The sequence below is a fragment of the Hyaena hyaena genome, unplaced genomic scaffold (genome assembly GCF_003009895.1).
Source record: "Hyaena hyaena isolate Hyena2069 unplaced genomic scaffold, ASM300989v1 scaffold_1190, whole genome shotgun sequence".
NCBI classification, from domain to species: domain Eukaryota; kingdom Metazoa; phylum Chordata; class Mammalia; order Carnivora; family Hyaenidae; genus Hyaena; species Hyaena hyaena.
In genome coordinates, this window is record NW_024081827.1 from 371,528 (window position 1) to 391,971 (window position 20,444).

Consider the following 20,444-nt stretch of genomic DNA (forward strand, 5'->3'; position numbering starts at 1 on the left):
GAGAAGAATTCCAACTAGGGAGACGGCATACTGATTAACAGTTGGGGCTTAAGCCCTGGGTTCAAGATCTAGCTGTGCCATTTACTTTTTCTTCTTTTCTGTACCTGTTGACCACCTTTTCCCATTTCACCCAGCCTCACCACCTGCTCTGGCAACCACAACATGTCTCTGTATCTATGAGCTCAGGATCTTTTTTAGATTCCACATATAAATAAGATCATAACATCTTTGCTTTTCTGCCTGGCTTATCTCACTCAGCATAATGCCCTCAAGTTCCACCCGTGTTGTCACAAATGTCAGAATTTCCTTCTCTTTTATGGATGAATAATATTCCATTGTATACATACACCATGTTTTCTTTATTCATCATTGGATGGACTTGGGCTATTTTAAGTAAAATGCTGCAGTCAACTTAGGAGTTCAGATATCTGTTTGAGTTCGTGCTTTCATGTCCTTTGGATAAATACCCAGAAGTGGAATTGCTGGATCAGAGGTAGTTCTAGTTTTAACTTTCTGAGGAACCTCCATACTGTCTTCCAGAGTGGCTGCACCCATCTGCATTCCCACGAGCAAGTGCACCCGGGTTCCCTTTTCTCCACATCCTCACCAACATTTTGCTATGTGAGGTGATATCTCACTCTCTGGAGACCTTTGGCAATATATTTGATTCTGTAAGCGTATTTGTCTACAAAAGCAAGCGAGCAAGCAATTTCACTTTGTATGTGGACGAGGAGGTGGAATACTGCAGATAAAGGCTAGCACAGTCCTGGCGCACGGCATCGGCACTCACTAAACGTTAGGTCTTGAAATGGAATCCAGACCAGAATCTCTTTCATTCTAGGACTCGGTGTTAATCTTGGTTCTGCCTTCTGCCACTGTTTGCGGGTTAGAGCGGTTTCTCAAGTCTCCTGAAGAGTCAGAGGCATGGCTTTGATAGAGGACATCACCGTGGCTCAAGGCTCCCTGGATATGGTTGTGGAACTAGCAGACACTTTCTTTTTTTCCTGTCCCCCTTTTCTTCTCTTTCCCATCCCTGATTCCCACACTTAACCAACTCTCATCCTCTCTTGTTATTTCTTCAGTTTGGATCTGGCCCCGTCTGTTTATAGATCAAGATTATCTGTGGCCATGGAGTTTGATTGCTGGGTTTTGTTTCACCACTGATGACTTCCCATAGGCCCACCTTATTTACCTGACCTTCTCGGATAAAGCTCATGCCTCTGATGGGTCTTTTTTTTTTTTTTTTTTAATTTTAACATTTATTTATTTTTGAGAGAGGGAGAGAGCACAAGCAGGGGAGAAGCAGAGAGAGAGAGAGGGAGACACAGAATCTGAAGCAGGCTCCAGGCCCTGAGCTGTCAGCACAGAGCCTGACTCAGGGCTCGAACTCACAGACACTTAACCAACTGGGCCACCCAGGCGCCCTCCCAATGGGTCTTTAAGATGTTGCTAGTATCCTAGATATCACAATGTCCATGTCCCTACAGTGTACTTCTGCCAGAGGTTAGAATGTGAAGAAATCAGGCTGCATTTGTCTGAGTTGTGGGTGGACAGTCCCAGCTTATGTCTGTCTTGGTCTCTCTCGGCCACCTAACATCTCCATTTCCTCAGACTGTCACAGTTTACCCTGTTGTCCTAAAGAAATTATTAACAGCATTCTCTTTTTTCCTCAAAAGTGTCTTGAGCTTAGGAGATATATTGTAAGGTCATCCTATCTTTGGGGATAGGTATATATATATAAGTTTTGTTTCAAGTAGGAAAGATGGTGGGTTATCAGGCAAAAAATGTTTTCAGTACGATAACCAGAATTGTGATAGGGAAAGTCAAATTGAAGTCAGAATTTTCAAAAATAGTGCTTCAAAGGGTTTTCTTTCTGTAGTGCAAACTAGAATGTATTTTTATCATGGCAAGTAGTGTTTTAGAAAACTTGGAAGAAGCTTGCTACATAATTTACATTCTAAGCGGTCAACCCTCATTCAGTGGAATAAGTGTACACAAGCTAAGAATTCTCAAGGGGAAAACACATACACATCACACATTTTTTTTTTATGCTTCTGAAATCCTTCTCTTCTTTTTCTCGCCTTCCTTCACGTTACTGGCCAGAACACATCTTTCACAAGCAGGTGTGAACAAGAAGTCTGATAATACTCAGAACCAGTAATCATGCTCAGAACTAGGAGGAGCTGGCAGCCCGTCCTAAAATTATGCGGCCATGTTAAGATACGACAGAGCGAAATCCTGCAAGCAGCTGGGAGGGAAGACTCCCAGCTTTGTTACCATCAGCTGTCTCTACCTGAGCAGAAGAGACGCAAGCTGGTGTAAATGCCACATACTATCAAGCCGCATCAGTGACCCAGGGCCGTAGTGGATAGAAAGAGACAACGCACACATACGACTGACGAAGGCTGTGCTGAACAGGGAGCAGCCTTCACATTCAGCAGCCGCAGCTGCGGTAGAGATTCAGGGCTCCTGAGACAGGCCACTTACCAGGTTCACACATCCTCACTCTGGAGAGGAATATGTATCCCTGTCGTTCCTCAGGATACATGTCATGCTTTAATCAGGTCCTTCCCTTCCCCGTTCTATAGAAGGGCACAAGGCTGTAATAGAGGGCAGACGAATGCAGCCACCTGGGGCCCAACTGAAAGAGAACGTGTAGCAAAATCCCAGAGGAGCTAGAATGGACCGGGAAACAAAGGCAGCTGAATGTTTCCTTTATCAGTTGTCTTCTGGTAGACAAACCAGGCTTTATAGGAGGTTACAAAGAAAAAGCTGGATCCTATTCTTTCATTAAAGCACCATCAGCCTCAAGATTAAATAGAAGTCTCTCAGACATGACACTCTGTAATTTACACCTGGTTACTGTGAATGATGGCATGATTTATATTCAGCTCTAGGTTGTCTGTCTTTGACATTCTACCCACTCACATATTTGCATATTCAGAGGCTGGATGAGCACAAAAATATTAAAATGAAATCCACTATATGTTACAGTAGAATGACATGTAATTTATTCATATAACTGACAGTTAGGCAGTACTCAAAATTCATTTAAGTAAGCAAGTGATTACACAAATGTCTAATAATACTAAAATCGATAGTCAGAAGGTATAAAATACCATGGGTATGAAATGCCATGGTAAATACTATTCAACAGACTACAATCATAATTCCAAACTAAATCATGGTTTTTCAAATGATCTTGAGCAGTTTTGGAATGATTGATTTTTTTCTCCCTTCCAAGCAGTTTACTTTTTTCACTGATACATGACAAGGCCATTATTTTCAAGAAATACGATAGAAGGACACAGTTTAGGTCCCTCTCTTGCAACACATTTTCTTGCAGTTTTTTTTTAAAAAATATAACCTCTTGACCTTGAAAACAAACCAGTCAGTACTCAGTTCCCCAAGCAAAGATGCTTGAATCAGAACAGTGTGTAACTGTGAGCTCAGCAAGAGGCAGGCAGTGAAAAATCTTTTGCAGCTTTTGAAGTATGCATACTTCTTTTCTGAGGCTCCAAGCGTCATAAACATATTTAGGCATCCAAGCCAGTAAAATTATGGGAATAAAATAATTTGATATCCATATGACTAGGATACAGTTGCAACAGGGGATAAGTTACAGTATAATTCTGTGGTACTTCAGACAAAAACAGCACCTACCTAAGTCTGCTTCTTGTAAGCCTCGTTACATTGTCATGAAGCGCAGCTGTGTTTGCAGGAATGGTTTGGCTTATCATGTGTCTGTCTGTATTATTTGCAAGTCATATACTTTAGTGGAATGAGGTCCAAGCATGAACCCGCCTGAAGAGCTAGCAGCAGTAGTCATGAAATATCAATAAATTAAAAGGCTTTCACAGAACAAGAGTCTGCTAAATCTCTTACATACAAAATACAGCTAGAGAAATACAGTTCTTTGATGCTGAATTACGAGGGGAGGAAAACAATCTAAAAAAATAGAAAACTCTCTCCATACCTGGGTGTCAAGGCAAATGTAACACTGCATAATGCCACAATATGAACAGTCACTGGATGACAGATAGTCCAGAAGCAGTGGTATCTGGGGATCTGGTAGTTATGACCAAGAAATGAAAATACTTTACCAAAAGGCATGCATACAATCACTGTGTGCACTCAGTGTATGAGCTGGGACCTAAGCAGGGATCTAACACAACAATGAGGCAGTGTTCCGGGGGTATCCGTTAAAACCAGCATGGGTGACTACATGTTAATTAAACCTTCTGAGGCAGCAAAGTGTGGGCACAGCGCCATGTCTGGGTTCCGCAGCTGTTTTATGATCCTCTTGCGGAATTTCTCCCGCACACGATTGAATTCCATTATGTCCATGGGGTCCTCTTCAATCCAAAACTTATGAAACTCGTGCATCAAATAGCCTATTAGGGATAAGATAGTGATAAGAATGCAGGAGAAAGAAAAAAGTCCTTAATCACATTCAAAGTCACCGAATGCTGAGAGATGTCCGATCAAATGATGGCAACCATGGGTGTCAAAGAAGAGATCACAGTGCAGCAATACTCCTGTTACGGACTATTCTTTAAACTTCATGCAGTAGAGGCTACCAGTCTTCAGGAGTTTTGCGGCTGGTCCTGGGATGATTCTCCCTGTTCTCAAGGCAGGAGACAGACAGTTCTGCCCTCTCTGGGAAGGGCACCACATCTGGGGCAGAGCCCGAGAGGCTGCCAGTGACCGCTTCATCCTGCCTCCCTGATTAAATTAACATAATGGCCTGACTTTTCAGAATTACTCCCCTTAGCCTTTTTTCTCTTGTTATTTGATTTGAGAAAAGCTTTAAATTACTGTGACAAATCAAACAAATGCATTCTGACAGTCTGTTATGAGACGATAAGAGTGGTAAATCAACTCAATAACACAGACCAGTCAGTAAACTACATGAACTTGTTACTAAGACCTTCTTGCTCTGAAGCGTAATGTCCTCTTCAAATACTTCTGTGTCTCATTTGCTATCTGTGAATGATCTGCATTGGGAACATTTTCGGCATAAATGTTAAGTACTGGATCTATTCATTGTGCTGTTTCCCCACTGTTCACACACCCCACCCCCATTTAGAACTGACATGTGAATAGCTTTTTAAAAAGACAGTAAAAGATACTTGTATGTAGTAAACCCATAACAAGTAAAAGTGTCTTGTTATATATTAGGAAAAAAAGTATTTAACGAAATAATCCTAGTTAAAAAACAAAACACAATACAACATTAAGAGCTTTTCTTGGTCTCAGTACTAGAAGGAGCAAGGATTCCAGAGCCAGAAACCGGGTTAGAATCCTAGCTCTTTCACCTCCACTGGGGAAGGAGTGAGCAGAGAGATGATGGGGGGTATGGGAGGAGAATTTTGGAACAAACATGCTCAAATCCTAATAGTAAAAAGATAAAAATTAAAACCACTTGTTTTTCTATTTATTAACTGGCTACTTATGAGAAAACCTTTAACATTGGTCCATAAGCAGATTTTTAAAAATCTTTACCATATCTTATGTAATACACAATTAGAAGTCACCTTCCTTCCTACGCCCAGCACACACGCCCAGATGCTTGTCCACTTGCACAGACTTACCTGGTTTCTCAATCATTACACTGTTCAACATGTGTGTGCGTCTTTAAGTGTCTGGTCTCTCTACAGCTACAGTGGGAGGGGTAGTAAGGAGAGAGAAACTTTAGTTGCTTTTTTCGGGGATTGACCACTGCATTTCTTTTAGGACTGGATTATCTTTGGGCCCTCCACACGTAACTGATGCGACTGTCTTTAATACCTCTCGATGGGACACACATCAGCGCTCACTCAAAGGCCTCTTGGCCGCACAGCCCAGGGCCTGCTGCCGCTGTTAAGGGAACCTGGTCACATCCGGCAGCCCCAGATCAGCAATCCCCAGAGCTGCCCTATCCTTCCTACTCGGTCTCCTGCTTGGACTCCCCGAGGCAGCGTCCAGCCTTGAGCTCTTCTGGTGACAGTGCTGACACCAGCCTGTCCCATGGATGAAGAACTTGTGTTTTAAATTTTTAAAAATGTTTTATTCATTTCTGAGAGAGAGAGAGAAAGACAGTGTGAGCAAGGGAGGGTCAGAGAGAGAGGGAAACACAGAATCGGAAGCAGGCTCCAGGCTCTGAGCGAGCTGTCAGCACAGAGCCTGACGCGGGGCTCGAACCCACGAACCGTGAGGTCATGACCTGAGGTGAAGTCGGATGCTTAACCATTCAGCCACCCAGGAGCCCCAAGAACCTGTTTTTTTTTTTTTTTTAATTTTTTTTTAATGTTTTATTTATTTCTAGGAGAGAGAGAGAGACAGCGTGAGCAGGGGTGGGTCAGAGAGAGAGGGAGTCACAGACTCTGAAACAGCCTCCGGGCTCTGAGCTGGCAGTCAGCACAGAGCCCGACGCGGAGCCCGAACCCACAAACCGCGAGATCATGACCTAAGCGAAAGTCGGACGCTTAACCGACTAAGCCACCCAGGCGCCCCTGGTCTTTATCCTTATTGACAATAATAAACAGGCAGTGTGAAAATCATCTTCTAATGAAGAATTTACTTTCCTATCAGACACATAAAAATATTCACTCTTCTCCAATGTGCTAGTATAATGGCAACTCACTCGAAGGGGATCTTGTATGGCTCACAGTGTTAGAAGAATGCAGATCCATTTGGTTTCCCCATTTTTCTACCTTAAATGCAGTTACAGAAAGACACTTTGAAAGGGTTTAAAGACAGGCAAGGACGAGACTAGAGGTGGGTGGTTAACAATCTGACACCATTCTCAGGATTCTTCCTCGTAAGAATCTACAGAAGTGAAACTGTAAGGCTTGCAGACTCTTTCTGTCCCATCAGGAGAATAGTGACTGTATAATATGATTTTAAGCAAAATGCAGAAAGGGTGGCTTGGCTTCCAGGGTGCACATTATAATTATAAAACTCAACTCATTTTTATAATGTTGCAGAGTTTCCATAAGACCATTCAGTCAGTTGGTCAGCTCGTCTGCCAGGTAGCACATACGCAGCAGGTAGAAGAAGAAGGTGGAGTTGCTGGGTTCCCCAGCTCTCCGTCTCTTGGAGGACACATCCAGGTAGACAGTTGGCGGTGATGATTTATTAGTTGAGAAAGCTAACAAAATGGCGTGGAAAGTAGAGGGAGGAAACAGAGGCCTGAGTATAGCTTACCATCTCTCAGTTAATTCTTAAGACAGCTTTGTGGCGTAGGCAGTGCAGATAGATCTTCGTTTTACAGATGAGAACATTGGGCTTAGAAAAGGTATTTAAATGGCGTCCAGTTACACAATACAGCTGGGAGCCGGAGGCCAGAACCTGAAATTGGCTGACTCTCTGCCACCGTACCTGCTGCCTTTTCCAGTGTACCCCCTTCCTCTGCTCTTACTCTTACTGAATAGTTGCTTCTGCTGAAGGTGAGAGGAAAGGTCATTTTTTCCTCTTCTGGTCACTGTACTTCCCTTGTGCTCAGGACACCTAGCCTTGCTTCCTTTCAGGGGAGCTTTAGACTGAATGCAGTTTTCGTAGCACACTGCCATAGTGCAGTATTTGCTGAATACCACTAGACAGTCAGAATGATAGAGCTATTATTCTCTTACATTTTTTCACCCAGATGAAACACCTGCTTCGAATACTAATTTGGCTTTCCAGCCCAAGCCTGCAGTGTATTTGTTGTTGCTTGAATGTATCTTGGTTTTGCTTCACTGCACTCAGTTAGTAGACAGCAGACACATAAGCAAGGACACAGGTAATTGCAAGAATATTACAGAGGAAATGTGAAGAACTGCTCTTGTCCGAAGGAGGAACAATGAATTCAGGGCCTGGGTTGCTTCCTCTGGAGAGACATGAGCCCCTCTGTGTACACCCCTCTTCACAGGGGATTGTGTGCTTTCTGAAAACCCGGTGAGGAAAATGAGTAACCCTACTGCATGCCACTCACCTGCGCTAAGGTTCTCTTGAAAGCTTAACAGTTCAGGCCAAGGCTAAATTTTTCGTGAGAAACTAGACTTCCTTTCTTTTTATTTCTTTCTTTCTTTTTTTAAGAGAGAGAGAGAAAGGATGTGCACGAGAGAAAGAGAGCTGAGGAAAGGGACAGGGGGAAGGGGGGAGTGACAGAGAGATAGAGAAAGAGAGAATCTTAAACAGGCTCCATGCTCAGTGTAGAGCTGAGTTTCCTTTCTTCTACAAAAGACATTATTCTTTATTTTAGTTTCCTGTCAACCCATCCATCCATCCATCCATCCAAGCAGGCAGGCAGGCAGGCAAGCAAGCAAGCAAGCAAGCAACCAACCAACCCGTATCTACTGAGCACCCACTCTACCAGGCTCTGTGCTGAGGATACAGTAGTGCATACAAACAACAAAATGCCTGTCCTTAAATGTCAGTTCTTATGATTCTCATTTTTATTTTCTCCTGCCAGAGCTCCCTCACTGTGTGGTTCTGATTTTCTTCTCAATGCTGATCAATCCCAAATCCGGCCTTGTAATTCCTGAGTTCCAGGGCCTTGCATTGGAGTGCCCACTATTCAGCTCTGTGAGGATTTCCCAAAAGAAACTCACCCCTAATATGCCTGAAACTAAAAGTCATTCTGTTTGGGGAAGTTTTCCTTGACTCCTAGACTGAGTGAGCTATGTCAGCCATAAGCCTTTTCAATTAAAAAAATTTTTTTAGGGGGCGCCTGGGTGGCTTAGTCGGTTAAGCGTCCGACTTTCGCTTAGGTCCTGATCTCGCGGTTCGTGGGTTTGAGCCCTGCATCGGGCTCTGTGCTGGCTGCCAGCTCAGAGCCTGGAACCTGTTTCAGTCTGTGACTCCCTCTCTCTCTGACCCTCCCCTGCTCACGCTGTCTCTCTCTCTCTCTCCTAGAAATAAATAAACCATTAAAAAAATTTTTTTTAAATATTTATTTTTGAGAGAGAGAGGGGCAGAGTGCAAGTGGGAGAGGAGCGGAGCGGAGCAGAGAGAGAGAGAGAGAGAGAGAGAGAGAGACAGAATCCAAAGCAGGCTCTAGGCTCTGAGCTGTCAGCACAGAGCCTGATGTGGGGCTCGAACTCAAAAGCTGTGAGATCATGACCTGAACTGAAGTCAGATGCTTAACCAACTGAGCCACCCAGCACCCTGAGCCTTTTCACTTTTTAAAAACAGTATCTTTACTTCCCAATTACAAAATTCTTCCTACTGTGTTTTAATAATTTTTTTTTAGATGCACAGAATCTTATCTGTAGTAAAACTTTAGTATCTGCCAGAAATGGTCAAACTGAATATAATCACCTAGTTGTCAGAGTAGGAGCCATAATTACATATGTGAGGGGCTGCCATTTTCTACTATTAACCATTCATAAAGTGTATGTATTTTTAAATGTGCTCTTCATTTTTATCTAAGTTATACATGCATATAGTTTAACACGTCTTGTTACAAAAACCAAACAAAACCCAGCAGCGCCTCCTGCCTTAATGACTGCTTCCCTAAAGGAACATTTCATCTTTTTTGCTGAGTCTTTTGATCATTGACCTCCATGACTGTATATAATGTGATTTCCATTGTGTGAGGTTTTTGGTCTTCCTTTATAGAAGATGGAGATTTTGCTCTCTTTGACCTATTCCAACCACATTATCACTTATTTTCTAACAATTTACTTTGTGTAGTATTACCAACTGCCCTCTCTGTTTATTTGCTTAGTTTTCACCCCCTTCACTCTAAACTATGCCAATATCTTTGCAGTGTGTTCAAACAAGGTTAGACACTTCGTCAATTCCATATTCTTCAAAGAGTTGCTACCAGAGCCTTCTGACCTGCTAAAGTCTAGATTTAATATTCTCATCCTATTGCACAGATATCACCCGGGGTTTTTCCTTCACCTTCGTCTTCAGAGATTCTCTTCACTTCATTCCTGTGATAGGCTTCCTGTTCTCTGGACCCCATTTATTCCTTTTAGGATTACTCTTTGTGAAAACATTTCCCTTAGGAGCTTCCCAATAAAGTACAAGGAGGTAAGATGTTTAAGACCTTGCATTTTAAAAATGTCTTTATTCTACTCCCCCACTTAATTGGGAACTTAGCCTGGGTATAGAAATCTAAATTGAAATCATATGCCCTTAGAGTTTAAAAAAATATTCTCTTAAATTTTTGAAGACATATTCCATGGTGTTCTAGAATATAGTGTTGCTGTTGAGAAGTCCAGTGTCCTCTTGATTCCCAATTCTTCATGCAGCAGCTTTGGAAATTTTTAGAAACCTCTCTGGCATCATAAAATTTCACAATGATATGGAACTTGGAGTCAATCTATTTTAATTTATTATGCTGGTGTATACTAGTTTAAATATGAAAACTCATGCTTTAGTTCTGAAATTTTTTCTTATTTCTTTGGTTCCCTCCCCATAATTTCATTGTTCTTTTTCTAGAAATTCTGTTATTTACGAGACTTCTAAAATTGCCCTTTAATTCCTCAACTTTTATTTTCTGTTTTTCATCTATACTTTTTGTTCTATTTTCTGGGAGTGTTTTCAGTTTCATCTTCTAATCCTTTTTGAGGATTTCCTTTCTGCTATCTGATTTTTAATTTCTAAGAGCACTCTTTTGTCCTCTAAATGTTCTTTCCAGAGCACCGTGTGCTTGTTTCATAATTGCAGTTTCTTCCCTTCATTCCTTGGGGATCCTAATGATACATATTTTGAAGCTTTCCTATCCCTGCATAGTTTCTGTTTCCTTCTAGTGGCTTTTTTTCCTGCTTGTTTTGGACTTTTTTTCATGCTTGAGGCTTTCATTACTGTTATTATTATCTAGTGCCACTTATGAAATTATTCGAAAATCCAGTGGCTTAAAACAGCCATTTTAATACAGTCATGAATTCAGTCAGTTAGGAGGAATTCAGAAAGGGCATAGGAGGGATGGCTCCACAATGTCTGGAGTCTCAACTGGTAAGACCTGTATGTAGGGTGGGGTGGGGTGGCGGCTGGTGGCATGAGTCATTTGGAGGTGTCCCCTCACTCACATGTCTGTCATGGGTAGTGGCTATCAGCTGGGACCTCATCTGGAGCAGTCACCGAGATCAGCTACATATGGCCACTCCGTATGTCCTAGACTTCCTCATAACATGTAGAGATCACATCCGTTACAGTGATGGCTCATGCCTTCAAAGGCAGCTCGGGTCCTGAGAACCAGGCAAAACCCTTTTCTAACATAGTCTTGGAAGTCACATAATGTCAGTTCTCCTGTGCTCTACTGGCTGACCAATAGGTCAGCCCAGATTCAATGGGTAAGAGGAACAAATGAACCCTGCGTCTTCGTGGGAGGAGTGTCAAGGAATCTGAGGACATGTTTTTAACACGAAGGCATCTGATAATCCTTGGCTCTCTGAGTATTTGTTACTAAGTAAAAAGCCAGGGACTAAAAGCGTGGGGGTTCTGAGCATGTAGGTAGGGCTGTGTCCGTGAGCACGACGGTAGAGTGCTATGGCTGAGCTGTTTCCCTGGGGACACCCAGAGGTCAGCATCTTAAGCTCTTTTCTCTTGGGCCCCTCCAAGAACACCCAGAGGGTCTTGTTGATCTCTTGACTGGCTGTCAAAGTTACAGGGACTGGGAAGGAGAAGCTGCCCACGTGTCCCAGTCCCCATCATCACTCTCTGTGGTTTGCCATCAAGTATTCCTGATGCTCATCAGACCAGAGAACTTGATTTTCACCTCTCTGGAGAATAATCCGTGCCAGCCTCCAGGAGTGGGGCGTGGGGCGGAAGGAAGGACAGAGCCGTCTCCTGCGGAAGAGGACTTGGGCCTCTAAGGGTTTCTAAACATACTTCCAAGCAATCTTGCTGTTTCTGATCCTTCCCTCACCCCTCTTTCCAGAGACAGCCAAGCTGCCAATTCCTGAACCTCCTGGGAGGTCGTGTGGAGTAAATCAGGTCGCGTCTTACCTTCCCACACTACCTGTTTGGGATTTATTTTCTCAGGACTACTAAACCAGTTATCACTTAATCTGTTTTCCAGTTTCTAAAATGAGGTTTTTCTTGCCTAAATCTTGATTTTTCCTGTCCTTGTGGGTCCATGCTTTCTTGGAAAAGCCCTTTTACATTAACTTCAGTGAAGTTTTAAAAGGGAGCATAATGAACGTATTAAGTATGCCATCTTTAACCAGAAGTCCTGATTAAACAGATATTTAAAAAGACAACTAGATAATATAATCACTGTTAATTTAGGAGTTTAGATAAATTGCTGTTAATTCTGTCATATTGTAAAAATGAAGTGGGAACCAGCATTCCCCTGCAGTGGATTGGAGATGAACAGCTGTGTCTTAACCATACTTGGAGAGGCAGTACTGCTTAGCAAATTAACAGAAGAGAGGAGCTGAAAGGAATATAAAAGAGAAGAAAAACTTTGATTTTTTTTGGCTAAGAAAGTCTGGGTACAAGGCCCTCAGGGCAGCAAGCATGGTTTAAATGACATTTCTCCTTTAAGTTGCCCGAGTTGCTTGATGACTTAGAACATCTTTCCATGTTCCTCCAAACCAGTTTGTGTCTGGCCCTCAAGGATCATAATGGCATTCAGATTTTAGGATTGTGTCTCTAAGAATGGAGAGTAACGTTCAGGGCTCTGTCACATCATGTTGGTCTTTATCTTCTGAAACCTCAGTATAAATGCAACTCCAAAGGATAGTCCTCATTAATACTTCCCTCTGTGGCATCTAATCTAAGGTGGGGGGGGGGACAGATCTTCCCTCTGTGGTAGCAGTAGGGGTCACAGGAAGAGTAATACAAGTGAAAGCTCCACCACCATCAGTATCATCCACTAAACCAGCACTTCCTCTTTCTCGCGCTCACTGAGCACTAAGTGTGGAACTAGTTAATACAAAGTTTGTACCCATTAGCTCACTTTATCTTCATAGCAACTCTATGAGGCAAGGACTCATTTTACAGATGCCATAACTAAGGCTTAGAGAGTCTGGTAACATAGATCCAGGAGTCAATTCAGGCTGTCCTCAGAACCTACTCTCTTAAGTGCTGTTCCATGCTGGCTCAGAGGGAGGGAGACACCCAGACCAGAAGCTGAGGCCCTGGGTATTATGCAAGAGGTGAGAACAAGAAAAATCTACAATGCCTGCAGATATCACTGTCGGATTTTGAATAAGAAGACAACAACAAAATCAAAACCAAAGGGGAAGTTCAAAGACCCCAAAGCAGCCAAATAGCAAAGGTCTCTCAGCTTTGCCCCTTGTGTATAGACTTCCATGGAAACTATATGCTGTTTAAGCAATAGGACACTTACAGAATGTCTGCTGGAAATGACACAGTGTTGGAGCTTCTGGGGCAATGTTGTAGAAGTGAGTTTTTAGCGCTCCGCTCACCAGTAGATTGTACGCCAGGTCAGTTATGTTGATGCCCACAATTGCAAATGAGTACCTGTAAAGCGTAAACCACAAAACCAACTAAGTGTGTGTCGCGTAAGCATTGAAAAATATAACCTAATTTTTAAGTTACTTCTAAATTATCAGAGTGGCAGGTTGCCCTTCCCTCTCTACCCTATCTTTAACCCTGAATTTTGTAACTTATCAAAATGCCAGTAATGTAACCAAGAGAATTAAGAATCCATATGCTTTGATTTGGTAATTTTATTTCTAAATATATGAAAGAAAAAAATCAGAAACTAAGAGCTTTATACTCAAGGATACTCTTTATAGCATTATTTATAATGGCAAAGACATGGAAACTATTAAGATACTCTAAAAAAAAGGAGATTGGTGAAATAAATTGTGGTAATCTCTTACGATATGTTATAGCCAATAACTACTGTATTCCTAAAGACTACTTAAGGAGGAAACATTATGTGTAAGACAAGTCAGGTTTTATTATATGCTCACAAACGTACATAAAAAAACAGGCTAGAATGAAATGCCACCAGATATTACTATGGTGTCTTAAAGTAATAAGATTGGGGTGATTTTTTTTGTTTACTTTCCTGTATTTTCTAGATTTTCCATAATGAGTCATGTATCACTTTTAAAATAAGGGAGAATTTAAATAAGTATCTTAACACTCAGGGTATATTTCCTAGTTCCTTTTCTACATGCCCATCAAGAATTAAATAGAACAGAGATCTTAAGTCTCTGGGTAACACAAATCCATCACATTAAAAAAAGGAGTTCTGCATTCAGCAATATTTTTGAATGCAAAGGGGAATTTAAAAAAATTTTAAGTAAATTTATAAAATCCAATAACCTGATACTTGATAAAAATCCTTAAAAGAAAACTACCAAATCCAATTCTTAATGATGATTTCTGAAAATCATTTCTGTATAGTTTAACATTTTAAATATTGTCACTTGGCCAAAGGCAAAACAGCATCAAAGACCCATACAAATAAATCCAAAAACATATACACACGTCCTTTAAAAGTCCAACTGGATTATATATTTCCATCAGGACATTCGTCATCTTTGTCATCTTTTACAGTGTTCTGAGGACATTTTGTTCCGGTTCAGGCTCCAGCTGACAACCTTTACATATGAACGAAATCGCACACTTACCCAATTGCTTTATCCATCCTTTTCTTCTCCCATTCTGCTTTGCTCAGTTTGCTGAATAAATGAATCAAGACATAAGATTTAATCTCTAAGTGGTACTTGTTCTCTTGCAATGTTTATATTAAAACTGTTGACTAGATGTCTATAACTCAGTTATCAAACACTAATCAGTTTAAATGTTGTCAATTAAAACTCCACAATAAAATTTATGTGGAGCTCAGAAATGGGATTATTTAAAGCCTTGCCACTTCTCCCCTGTTCCCTTTAGTGCAGCAGTGGGAGAGAGTCCTTAAGGCCAAACATTAAGGGACTTTTTTATGGGATCATTAATTATCAAACGATACTTTCTCCATGAACCTTTGCCTGGGACGTATGTCTTCTGAGGCTCCCTTGCCCTCTCAGGATTCCCAACTGCATTTCCTTTGGTTTTATTTCACTGCATTTTAAAACTAGAGTTATGAACATTTAGCTTCCATCTAAGCAGGGTTCTCTAGAATACACTGCAAACACGACACTAAAAGATACACGTAAGACACAGCAAAAGACCACAAAAACATGATACAACATCGAAATTTAACTCTGTACTTTCTACTCTGTAAATGACTGGCTGTAATTCAGAGTAACTGCCTTTAATTCATGTTAAAATATGCCACCTCTTTTCAAAGTGTTAACTGCCTACTGACCAATCAGCCAACCAGCCAAAAAAGGCATCAGGAGATTTTTACTTAAAAGACTCACATCCAAGTAAAATGAATTAGGTGTGAAATTTAAGAGACTTTATATAGACAAATTTATAAGCACCCATTTTCTCTTAACAAAGCTTTACAAATACATAGTGTCTCTGCATGTGTTGAATGAAATCTCTGTCTGCATTGGGAATATAAGAAAGGTCAAATGCCTGCCACTCACTTGACTACTTAGGATACCCTGGCCCAAACAGTATGAATCCCTCTCTTCAAGAAACACACAACAACAACAACTACAACAAATAATCAAGCAGTCAGAATTCTCCTTGTAAACTTAAATCTACTTATATCCCTCAAGCTACTGTGGGACTTGATAGATGGAGGTTTATAAAGGCAATGATAACAATGTGTAATGCTTGCTGAATGATAGACAGAAGAGAGCTTTCCTTAGTAGATATTGCTGCTGAACGCCTGATATATTCAGGGTCTCACAAGCGGTTAATATATACTTATTTTAGACACTGGCGAAGGATAGTAGCATTTTCAAAACATTCTGATTTGTGTTTACTGACATTTACTGTGAATTTGAAGTGATTAATATTAGAACATCATCTCCTCAATTTTATGGTAGCTTGAGGGACAAAGCACCGTAGCTTTATGTACATGTGTACAGATACACACACACACACACACGCACACACACACACGTAGTCTCTTCTTAAATAAGAGTAGTCACACAAACTCTCAAATACATCCTCTCTGATGGTTGACACAAGAGATAAACCTATAAAGCCTGTCTTTGAGAATGGCTCACAGGTAAAATTCATCACCCTCTAATGATCAATCAAAAAATATTTTAAGCTTATCAATTCCCAAAGACCATGGAGGATTCATGAGTTTTTGCTGATGCTCTTTGAGGAACACCGAAGTCTATATGCAGACTCCCCAGACAATTTTAATTAGAGGGAGTTCAGAGTCTCTACATTACAGAAATTTGCAGTTCAGAAAATGCAGTTAAAATTTAAAATAGCTTGATTTTGACCCTGTAATGTATCAAGAAAGAGCTAAGTGATTTTACTGTTTTTCTCGAAGTAAATAAAAGGGAAAGAAACTGAAAATATAACCTTATAAAAAGATTGGAAAGTATATTGAAATTTAATGAACCTTAGACAAATGGAGCTAGAATAATAGTAAGGTGGTGGGGGCAAAGTCAACCTGTTGTTGAATTTTTGAGAATGGTATGATAAAATTTTGGATTTATTTATGAAATACGAACACTAACAAGCAACTCGGCATGCTGAGGAGAAAAAGGTGATACAAAAACATGGCTGCAAAACTACTATCTATGATGAATTAAATATTTAATAATGAAATTTGAAATAGATTTAGAGCACAATTGCTCTGTGCAACCAAACTCCCAAGGAAAACGCCCCTCTGTGGGGAGTAGATGAGACGGGGCAGGGGGAGACGTGTTCGGCCCTGAGGCGGAGTGTTCAGCATGCGTCTCCCACCAGGTAGAGCCCTGGCTGTAGGGGACGCTGAGATTTTCTGTCAGGTTGGGCCACCCTGGTTCTCCTTCACTAAAACACAACCCACGTTTAATGAAGGATAGTAGATACAAAGTTGGGAAATGTTTGATTTTTGAAAAATTTTTTCATGGATTTGTATTGCTTTAAAAATTCTTACTGATACTTATTCTAAAATGAAATAAAAGCAACAAAACACAAAAGCAGACAAAAAAATACCTTGTTTCCTCTTTAGTGATATCCCTTCATGTAATCAGTTGAAGAAAAAATAGTTTAGGAAGGTAAATGAAAATATTTAGACTCTAGAGTTTTACCAAGAAAACTAAAAAAGCCTCAGCGTTCCAGACTTTCTGACAGGGCCCCTGACCTGACTCCCCTCTCCCCTCTGTCCCCCACCATGCTCTGGCCTCTGAGATACCGCTTCCAGACTCTTCTCTTTCCTTCCTCCAAGCCACCTCCTTAACCTTCTGGGCAGCGCGATGTTACCCGTCCTGTAAATACTTCTCTCCTTGCTCGCTGCCCCCTCCCTCCTGAATCCCGTAATGAACCTGCACTTTAACCCTCCAAGGCAGTACTGGTCCGGGGGCTCACGGGAAAGAGCCTCACTTGCAGAGGGGTGACGCCCCAGAATCTCACCACACATCCATGGCGGGGACGTTCCTTCTGCCTAAAGCGTAAGCCTAGTCCAGCTTTCGTTTCCAGCAATTACCTGCTTTTCGGATGCAGAGAGTCAGACAGGACTTGCTGGGCTGTGGCGGCGTCTCTTTCCGCAAAATACCTGGGGGGGGGGTGGGGGTGGGGAGAAACCACAGTTCCGTTCCTGCCCGATGCACTCGTTTTAATCCATTAATTAAATCCAAAGTTTAATCCAAAATTAACTCGTTTTGGGCCATTTTGCGCTCAGAGTTTCCCCACTTGCTTCGGCTCTTCCGGAGACCGGACCGCTCTTCGTTACAGAATTTTCCAAATATAATGACAGTGCTGTCGGGTACTTGTAAAACCCACTTAGATTTAGGGATGTATCCGGCGGGTTTGAAATTTTAGTTTCGATATCTGCCTTTCCCCAGGGAGCTAAGGATATTTGTAGTAAGGGTTATAGATGGGGGGGGGGTGGCCTCCGAAGGCAGAAGCGGCCTGGAGCGAGAGACAGGTGGAGGCGCTGTGGGAGCCAAGGGGCAGAGAGAGGCCGGGAAGACAGGAGGTGAGAGACCATGTGCTTCAAGGGCATGTTTCTTGGAGCGTATTCTTGGAGTATCGGAATTCTGGATGGATGGAAAATATCTCAGTGGTGCTAAAAGCAAAATTCTTCCCTGAGGGGGGAAAGGGCAATGAAATTTCCTAAAAATACACAATGTTATACACCTTCTAAAACAAGTCACAGAAAGTACTTCATAAAGACAGTAACAAAATCAAACACCAGCATATGTTGTTTAATTTGACGGGTCCGTATTTCCCATATGAATTTGAAGCCTAAAACAAGCCCTCAGAAAAATTCAAAGCACAGTCTGCAGTTTTAACACACAGTTTCGTTATTAATGAAATTGAGCCTCTTTTCATACTTCTATTGGCCATCTAGCTTTCCTGTGTTGTGTCTTATCTGTCCGTACTTTTTTTTGGTCTAGCATAACTCAAGATGTCTTCCAACAAATAAGACAAGCGAGCCTCCGGAGAATAATATACTAGATCGGGATCCTCTGTCACTTCTGAGTGTCAGCCTTGGTTCTTCTTTTCACTTTGTTTATGGTGGCTTATCTTACAGAACTGTTTTATTTTTTCTTTCTTTCTTAAAATACTAATGTTTATTTTTGTGAGACAGAGAGAGACAGATTATGAGCAGGGGAGGGGCAGAGAGAGAGGGAGACACAGAATCCGAAAGCAGGCTCCAGGCTCTGAGCTGTCGGCGCACAGCCTGACATGGGGGTAAAACTCATGAGCTGAAGCACTTAACCAACTGAGCCGCCCAAGCGCCCCAGAAGTTTTTAATTTTAATGTGTGAAATTTGTTGATTTTTGTTTTATAGTTTGTTTTTTTCTGTGTGTGTCTTCAAGGGATTTCTCCTTGCGTATCTGAAAGATTTTTTCTAAGAGTTGTAAAGGCATGTTATTGACATTCAATTTGTGAAACTGAAATTGGGATAGAGGTAGAGATTTTATTTTTTTTCCTCAGCTCTATTTTTTCAAAAGCTCACCCTTTATCCAGTTACTTGTAACAAGACCTTTGTCCTCAAATTTTACTTTTTATTCATTCATGTTATGTGATAATGTGGCATTTAAAACACTTCATCAAAGAATAGGTGATTACTAAACGTCCCAAATTTAAAATAAAGGCAAAGATCTAAGGGAAAAAATAGGGTGTATAAAAAAAAAATGACTGAATAAGCCTTAGTTTCTTTTAAATTTTTAACGTTTGTTTTGAGAGAGAGAGAGGAGAGAGAGAGAGAGAGAGACTGCGAGTGGGGGAGGGACAGAGAGAGAGACGGAGACACAGAATCTGAAGCAGATCCAGGCTCCGAGCTGTCAGCACAGAGCCTGATGTGGGGCTGGAACTCATGAACCGTGAGATCATGACCTGAGCTGAAGTCAGACACTTAACCAACTGAGCGCCCCACGCGCCCCAGGCGCCCCAGGCTTACTTTCTTTTAAAAATACATTACTCTCCTCGCTAATAGGATGGTAGCATAGGACAAAGAACCAACTTAACAGAACTCCCTTTGGCTTGAAAGATAATGACTACATAGGACCTAATTTAAACATGAAAAAATAATGAGCACAATTATTTGAATTATAGCAACCATATAAGAACCAGGAATTAAAACTGATATTTAAAAACCAAAGCAAAAGAATTTTTTTGATCACTAACAAGGGAACTAGGGCACCACCTCCTTCCTCACTCTGAAAATTGGCAACTAAATAGAAAAATTGAGCATCTCTCCTGCCTCTATTTTAGAGAATCTAAATAGCCATAGTTGATGAAGGAAACTGAGTCTTTACAGAATTCCAGTCAGCAGCTATGGGACGAATCACAGAACTGGGAAAGTACTATTTGCACAGTTAATAGTTGGTCCAGCGAAGATCACTGAAGGATGAGATGATCCGATAAAGGACTGATGGGGGGACTTTACAGCGGAGCCATGGATCTGTCTCAGCCCAGGACTCAGAAGGGGACGCTGTACCTGAATCTATTCGAATAGGCCTTTTCAGATACCCTCTGATTTTCAGGACACGCATGGGACATTTTACAGGACAGCTCACCTGGAATCGTGCACAAGTTAGTGGCCCTGGGGAGGGGCAGAAGGAGAAGGCGCATGGGGAGAGACGTAATAACCAAGTGCGACGTGTGTGGATCTCATATGGAACTGGACTAGAAGAAACCGGCCACAAAAAGACATTTTTGAGAGAGCTGGGAAACACAGACTGGATACAGATGACACCGAGGAATCATCGTTAATATAAGGTAATACTGAGTTTTTAGAGCTACGTATTGACGAATGAGGGTGAAGTGACAAACAGTAGAGGATTTTCATTAATATGCCTCTGCCAAAAAGTGAGCATTGTGGGTATTTCAAAACCCTGATAATCACCACACCTGGGCAGAATAAAGGGTTCTCGAGTCTTCCCGGTGGTTCTGTACATACTTAAACTTTTTCATAAAACAAAATAAAAACATTTGATGGGGCGCCTGGGTGGCTCAGTCGGTTAAGCGCCTGA

General features: G+C 41.5%; 1 protein-coding gene across 3 annotated transcripts in view; it reads right to left on the minus strand.

Moving 5' to 3' along the window:
• Positions 1 to 2,988: 2,988 nt before the first annotated feature.
• The window catches only part of ELMOD1 (ELMO domain containing 1), a 64,600-nt gene continuing 47,144 nt past the window's right edge, over positions 2,989 to 20,444 (minus strand). For 2 of the 3 annotated variants that reach the window (XM_039222825.1, XM_039222824.1), the window contains exons 8-12: positions 17,447 to 17,515; positions 16,957 to 16,980; positions 14,529 to 14,579; positions 13,271 to 13,404; positions 2,989 to 4,394 (exon numbers count right to left, since the gene is read on the minus strand). In XM_039222825.1, the coding sequence (XP_039078756.1) occupies positions 4,222 to 4,394; positions 13,271 to 13,404; positions 14,529 to 14,579; positions 16,957 to 16,980; positions 17,447 to 17,515 (451 nt within the window). In that variant the 3' untranslated portion in view covers positions 2,989 to 4,221. The remainder of the gene's footprint in view (positions 4,395 to 13,270; positions 13,405 to 14,528; positions 14,580 to 16,956; positions 16,981 to 17,446; positions 17,516 to 20,444) is intronic. The other variant, XM_039222826.1, reaches the window with a different exon arrangement.